At 51.3% G+C, this 7,146-nt stretch overlaps 1 protein-coding gene across 1 annotated transcript; it reads left to right on the forward strand.

The window, feature by feature from the left end:
• Positions 1-60: 60 nt before the first annotated feature.
• LOC132354564 (cytochrome c oxidase assembly factor 8) lies at positions 61-2,362 on the forward strand. Its single transcript, XM_059906433.1, has 3 exons — positions 61-66; positions 1,778-1,975; positions 2,102-2,362. The coding sequence occupies exons 1-3, from the start codon at positions 61-63 to the stop codon at positions 2,360-2,362; spliced, it is 465 nt and encodes a 154-aa protein (XP_059762416.1).
• The last annotated feature ends 4,784 nt before the right edge of the window (positions 2,363-7,146 follow it).

The raw sequence follows: 7,146 nt of genomic DNA on the forward strand, positions 1-7,146 counted from the left end.
GTACGATACCAGAGATAATCCTGAGAAACTAAAAAGTAGCTAAAAACAAAACAACGCCACATGGCGGTAGATATATGCACCCTGAGAACTCTTTACATTTATCCCTTTAAGAATATATACCTTGGGGGGCTTCCCTGGTGGCGCAGTGGTTGAGAATCTGCCTGCCAATGCAGGGGACACGGGTTGAGCCCTGGTCTGGGAAGATCCCACATGCTGCGGAGCAACTAGGCCCATGAGCCACAACTACTGAGCCTGCGCGTCTGGAGCCTGTGCTCCGCAACAAGAGAGGCCGCGATAGTGAGAGGCCCGCGCACCGCGATGAAGAGTGGCCCCCGCTTGCCGCAACTAGAGAAAGCCCTCGCACAGAAACGAAGACCCAACACAGCCAAAAATTAAAAAAATTAAAAAAGAATATATACCTTGGGATTTCCCTGGCGGTCCAGTGGTTAGGACTCTGCACTTCCACAGCAGGGGTCCTGGGTTCGATCCCTGGTCAGGGAACCCACAAGCTGCGAAGCGAGGCCAAAAAACAAAAAAGAATATATACCTTGAATTATGCAAGGTCTTCAGGGACATAGCCTCGTGTATTCGTTTTCTATTGCAGAGTAACAATGCACCCCAAACTTAGTGGCTTGAAATGACACCCATTTATTAGCTCATAGCTCTGTAGGGCAGAAGTCCAAGCTGGCTTCTCTGCTCAGGGTCTGACAAAGCTGAGATTAAGGTGCTGGCAGGACTGTATTCATTTTTGGAGGCAAAGGAGAAGAATCTGCTCCCAAGCTCCTTCAGGTTGTTGACAGAATCCAGTTCCTTGCAGCCGTAGGACTGAGGCCCCCATCTCCTTGCTGGCTGTCGTCTGGGGGCCACCCTCTGTTCCTCGAGGCCACCTGCCTTCCTCATCGCATGGCCCCTCCATCTGCAAAGTCAGCAACAGTGCCTGGAATCTTCCTCGAGATGCAGATCTCTCTGACTCCCCCTGTGCTTTCAAAGGGGCTCCTGGGATTAGATTAGGCCCACCTGGAGAATCTTCCTGTCCTAAGGTCAGCTGTGTACATGACATACACAACAACTTAAGAACAGGAGTCAGAGGTGATAAGACACTATGAGGAAAGCCAGACAAACAACACGATACACTGGGTGCTGATTTACAAGCCAGCCCCCGGTACAATGTGTATGGCCATAGGTAATGGTCACTCCCTATAACATAACAGTTGTGAGAGAGATATCTCAGCATGTTCTCAGGTGCTGGGGAGGACAGTATGGAATCTTGGGGGCCACTTTTAGAACTCTGCCTCTTCATGCAAAGCGACGCTGTCCCCTCTGAGTACACTTCACCTTGGGATATGGAGCACGTGCAGAGAGCAATTCAGAGAGGCCGGGCTCCAAACCTGGGAATCCCACCACCAGGCTCCCTACGGGAGGTCTGTGACACTGGCCTGAAAGAACAGGAAGGATTTTTATCAGTTGTAATAAGCAGGTGACCCTGGAAAGAGTGGGAGAAATGTCCAGAGTTGTAGCTTGGGCCACCCTGAGGAGGGCCTTGAATCTCGGGGTGAGGCATCTTGAATGTCATTCAGAAGCACAGAGGTCTCCAAACTGGGGGGACATGTGCCCCAGGGGGATCACAAGATCATCCATTAAGAAGGTGGCAAGAGGCGGACTCTGGGAGGGCTCACGCCAAGGAGTGCTTCCCAGAACTTCTGCTGCCAGTGTCCTTGTCCCCACGGTGAGCCACGGCCATCCCCCCACTCTGCAGGAAACCCTCCAACACTAGCAGGTCTCGAGATTCTGCCCTCCAAGAAAATCTTGCCATGATTGGATAGGACCCCCAGATAAACATTCAAACCTTCAACCTGTTCACTTTTACATCCCTGAAAATGAATCATCATTGGAACAAAAGTTAAGAGAATTAAGACAAGAAACACAAGAACGGAACCAACAGTTCTGGGCAAACCAGAATTTGACTTTTCTAAAGGCTTTGAGATGGGCCACTTCTCAGGAAATCCACATCCAGACTTCTCCAGAGCACTGAGAGCTGTGTCCTAGCCAAGGAAAAACAAAAAGACGAAGAAAGGGAGTTCTGATAGCTGTCTTCTTTTAGGAAAAAGAAGAATTTATTGACTCAAGACTAAAAGCCAGAGGCCTGGAACTGAGAGCTGAATCAGGCCAAAAAGCAACACTGAATGCAGAAGAAATGGCTGACTTTTACAAGGAATTTTTAAGTAAAAATTTTCAGAAGCACATGTATTGTAACAGGGACTGGTACAAGCGTAATTTGGCCATCACCTTCTTCATGGGAAAAGTGGCCCTGGAGAGGATTTGGAACAAGCTTAGACTGAAACAAAAGAAGACCAGCAATTAGGAGCCCACCCTGACCCGCCCACCCTGACCCACCCACCGGCATCTGAGTTTCCACGAGAAGCAGCTGCTTATAGGAGCTCATTTTACAAGGGCTCTAAAACCTGTGAGTGCAGGGCAGGGTGGGAGGATGCGGGTCCTGGTGCGCCGTGGCCCATGTCCTGGCTCTGTCCTGACTGTGGATTCCAAGCTGGCTCTTGGTCACAGAAGTGATGTTAAATAAAACCCAAGCACTGTGGGGGAAAGAAAAAAAAAAGAGGGTGTGGCAAGAAAACATTAGAACTTTATTGAGGGAATCCCCTGGCGGTCCAGTGGTTAGGACTCTGGGCTTTCACTGCTTAGGGCCCGGGTTCAATCCCCGGTGGGGAACTAAAGTCCCTCAAGCTGTGTGGCGTGGCAAAAAAAAAAACAAAACCAAAAAACAAAACAAAACACTTTATATATATTTTTATCCCATTTCTTTAGATTTCTACTTGGGGATGTGTTTTATCATGTACATAATAGACTTGTACAGTGGTAAATGCGTGTTAGTGATCTATTGCTGTAAAATGATCACTCCAAAACTGAGCAATTGAAAACAAGGAATATTTATCATCTCACTCAGTTTCTGAGGGTCAGGAATCTGGGTGCAGCTTGGCGGGTTTGTTGTGGCTCAGAGTCTCTCATGAGAGTGCAGTCAGGATGTATGTCCATGCTACAGTCATTTGAAGACCTGACTGAGACTGGAGGATCAGCTTCCAAGGTGACTCACTCACAAGACTGGCAAGTTAGTGCTGGCTGTTGGCAGGAGGTCTCAGCTCCTCATCGCATGGGCCCCTCCACAGGGCTGCTTGAGTGTCCTTGCAACATGGCAGCGGGCTTCCCCCAGAGCAGATGATCGGAGGGCACAAGGTGGAGGCTGCAATTTCTTCTATGACCTAGCCTCAGAAGTAACACTTCATCGTCTCCACAGCATCCTAGTGGCTCCCCAGTGTGGAAAGGAACCACACGAGAGTGTGAATACCAGGGGGTGAGAATAATCAGGGGCCATCTTGAAGGCTGGCTGCCACAAGATGTATAGAATTATTAGATAAGTGAATATGCACCGGGGACACACAACCAAAAACACTGTACTGATGTTGGCACCTGAACAGCCAAGTTAAAGACTGACTACAGGGGCCCATGAAGAGTTGCAGGCAGGGCAGTGGTGAGGTCAGAGCTGTAAGGTGAACAATGGCCTGGCCTCGGGGTGGGTGCTGGGTCAAAGGTGGGTCCCTGAGAGGCAGGGAGCTCTGTCAGGAGGCTGCTGAGTTGGTCTCAGTAAGAAAGTGTGAGGCTTGAGGCCAGAGAGGGAAGGTCACAGGGGCAGAACTTTGCAGAAGAATGGAGCTGACCTGGTGGCTGCTGAACACAGAGCGAGGGGGGGATGGGGGCAAGGACGGCAGTGCACCTGACCAGGGTCCAGAAGGCTCCTGGAGACCACAGAGATTTCTGGTTACACTGAAGGCAGGGTCTTGGGTGCTACCCTGTGATGAGGCCACAGTGGAAAGAAAGCAGCCCAGGACGGAGTTTCCCCCTGTGGGGGAAGCAGAAGAGAGAGCCCCAGGAAGGCGGGGTGACCTTCAGGGACAGCTCTGGGGACCCCAAGTGCCAGATTAAAGATGGTCAAGGAGAAAGGGGTCTGGGCCTCCTGTCGGGGTGAGTCAGGAAGAGGGAAGTGCTTTTCTGGCAGGTGGAGGTGGGGCCTGGGCAGTTGGGGGATGGAGAAGGGGCTGGTGGGGAAAGGGGGCAGGTGGACGCTGAGAAGGAAGGATGCCGATGGCCAGAGGTCCCCAAGAAGGATGTTAAGGGGGTGGAAAACTAGTGAAGCAGAAAGAACCTAAAGGCTGCTATCAGACAGACCTGAGTTCACCTTATCTAGAAAGTGGGTTTAATGCCCATCTCAGAGTTATGTCAAGGTTAAATAAGATAATGAGTGGAAAGCCCTTAGCACAGTGCCTGGCACATACCAAGTGCTCTGTGCATACTACCTATTTTTATTCTTATTATTATCACTAGCAGCACAGCCAAGAGTTGAGTTACCTCCAGGGCCTCTGCATGAGGGGACAGGGGGAAGGGTGGATCAGGATAGCAGAGGAGATCTCTCCCCAGATCCCAGAGGGTGGTGAGAAACTTCCCCGGGGCAGAACTGGGGCCCTGGGGTGTTGTCTGAGTTAAGACAGCCCCCTCCCCTTCTATGGAGGAGACCTGTGTCCTGAGCCCACACCTGCTCACACCTCTCTCTCAGAGCGCTTTTGACCTCGTGTTTGGAGTGGGCCCCAGACCCAGAGGGTTGGGATTCCACCTCGTGCCTCTCAGCACCCTGTGGGCTGCAGAATCATGTACCCAGCAGATCCAGCAGAAGAGGTGACAACAAATGGGCAGAGGGGTGCAGAAAAGGCTCTGTGCTGACTTTCCAAAGAGGGTGACCTGTGGTTCCCCAAATCTAGCCGAGGCTGACTTGGGCTTGGGTGGAGATGAGACAGGGGAGGTTAGGGAGCTGCACTAGGGCTGGAGGGCTCAGAGCCAGGAGCAGCGGCGGAGAAAGAGGGGGCTCTGAGCAGGAAGGGGGCGACAGCCACTGCACGCAAGTTTCAGATGTGAACTGATAAACCCACCCAGGGGCTTCAACATCCCCTCCCTGGGGCTGGGCGAGAACTCGCCTGTGTGGAGGGGCCGCAGCGCCCCGTCTCCCATAGGCGCACCCCGTCCTGGCTCTGTCCTCCCCAACCCCACTGTCTTTTGTGCTGGGACAGCCAGGATCCTGTGACCCAGGACCCTCTCTCCTCCTCTCTCCTACTTTTAGAGGGTGAAAATTTTAGAAAATTGTAAAACTCCAAAGGTTTCCAAGTTTTATTTAACTTTCAAGTTTACCCAGTAACAGAGAACAGATCAAGAGGCCAAGAGCAATAACCATTACCACATCCTAACGTGTGCCAGGCAGTGTGCCAATGGCTTTACGTGTTATTTTCCCTTTATTCCTCACAAGAATCCAACAAAGTAGTTACTATTCCCATTTAACAGCCAGGGAAACAGGGTCAGAGGAGTTAAGCTCTTTGGCCAGTTGCAGTGACGCCATGCCTCTCACCCTGACCTCACGACCACCTCCTCCCTGGCTCTCTACTGCCCTCGACCATACCTTCTTCACCAGGACCCACGGCAGCCAACCGCGCCCCTCTTACAGCCCTCCCGCAGGACTCTTCCTGGCGTTTATAAAATCCACGTGAAGGCCTCAGGCCTTGCTGAGTCCTCTGACCTATATCCTACTTACCTCCCTCCCCTGACCCTGCTCCACTCTGTGACCTCTTTCTGTCCACCAACATTACAAGCTTCTTCCTACTTTGCATCCTCTCTCTACCTGACGCACTCCCCCACCCCATCACAGTTCAGGTCTCAACTCAAAGGTCGCTCCAGGAAGAAGCCTCCCTGACCACCCCGTCTAAACTAGCAAGGACACACACCCAGTGGTCACGTTCTTTCCTCATTAGCACCATCATTACCTTAAATTCCCTGCATTCCTTTACTTGCTACTCTGTCCCCACTGGGTAGACCCCCCCAAGTTCCCTGAGGGCAGGGACACTGTGTTCCCAGCATTTCAAACACTGCCTGGCACCAAGGAAGATCCAAATTAGTATTTGCTGAAAAAAATAGAGGGGGGTGAAGAGGAGCCAGGCTTTTTAAAAATAATAATAAATTTAAAAATAAATAAAAGCGGGGGAAAAAAAAAAAAAGAGGGTCAGGCTTTGAACTCCAGTCTGTGTGGGAACCCAGCGCGCCTACCACTCAAGCACATGTGGTCTCCCTAAAGGGCCAGGAAACAGCTCTTTATAGATTTGGAAGAATACATCCCAAACTGCTAACATGCTTCCCTCTGAGGAGTACGTCGAATGAGATGGGGAAGGAACTTTTTTTTAACCACGTGTATTTCTATATTTATTTGCAGTTTTGTAAGGTACGTGTATTAGTGTTGTAACCTAAAACATAACGCATGCAGAACTAGGGGATTTTACCCCTTCTCAGTGAACTCTCCTTAACCCCTTAGATGCAGACGGGTTACCTGCACACACCTTCCTCAGCTCACAGCTTTCTCCCTTCAGCCGATGGCAGAGAATGTGAGCACAGCCTCAAACCATTTGCTCCTACGCAGAATCAAGCTAAAAGAAGGGTTATTGGAAAAGGCGGTGCTTCTCCATCCAGCGAGACATCAGAATCACCTGGGACGTTTCCTGAAAGGCAGAACCCCCCCCCCAACGCGCCCCACCCCCAGGACTGGCCTCTGCTGGATAGAGTGCTGCTCAAAAACCAGCAGGGCGATCCAGAGAGGACCCCTGCTTTAAGGGCCACACCTCTGGGGATCTCCGCCTCTAGCCTTGGATCCAGTCAGGCCAGGGCAGCACCCCTCAACGCTGCCCCTGGGGGTTGGTCTTTTCCATCCAACTCTCAACTTTGGCAGGGGTGGCTACAAAATTGCCCTTTTGCACAGTTCAGGACTTAACCACCCCACCTCAGCCTTCCTCCCTGGGGTCCCTGAATGAGAGAGAGAAAGGGGTAGGTGGGATCCCCCAGCTGGTGCCAGCAATGGCTCATCTATGCTGCAGTTGAGGCTGGTGTGAGGGGAGCCTGTCAAGCATATGAACAGTGGCAGAAGGGAAGCTGAGAACGAGTATCTACAGAGCAGCATCTGAGAAACTTCAGTTAGGATTTAGGGCCCAGTTAAACCTGACTCCCTAAAAGAGCCAGAAGTTTTTCTCCTTCATAACACACACAACA

The sequence above is a fragment of the Balaenoptera ricei genome, chromosome 20, assembly GCF_028023285.1.
Source record: "Balaenoptera ricei isolate mBalRic1 chromosome 20, mBalRic1.hap2, whole genome shotgun sequence".
NCBI lineage: Eukaryota > Metazoa > Chordata > Mammalia > Artiodactyla > Balaenopteridae > Balaenoptera > Balaenoptera ricei.

Excerpts from the sequence above, each read along its gene's own strand:
- LOC132354564 (XM_059906433.1), top strand. Across the intron at positions 1,976-2,101 it reads AGAATTTGACTTTTCTAAAG|GAAAAAGAAGAATTTATTGA; the intron begins GCTTTGAGATGG and ends GTCTTCTTTTAG.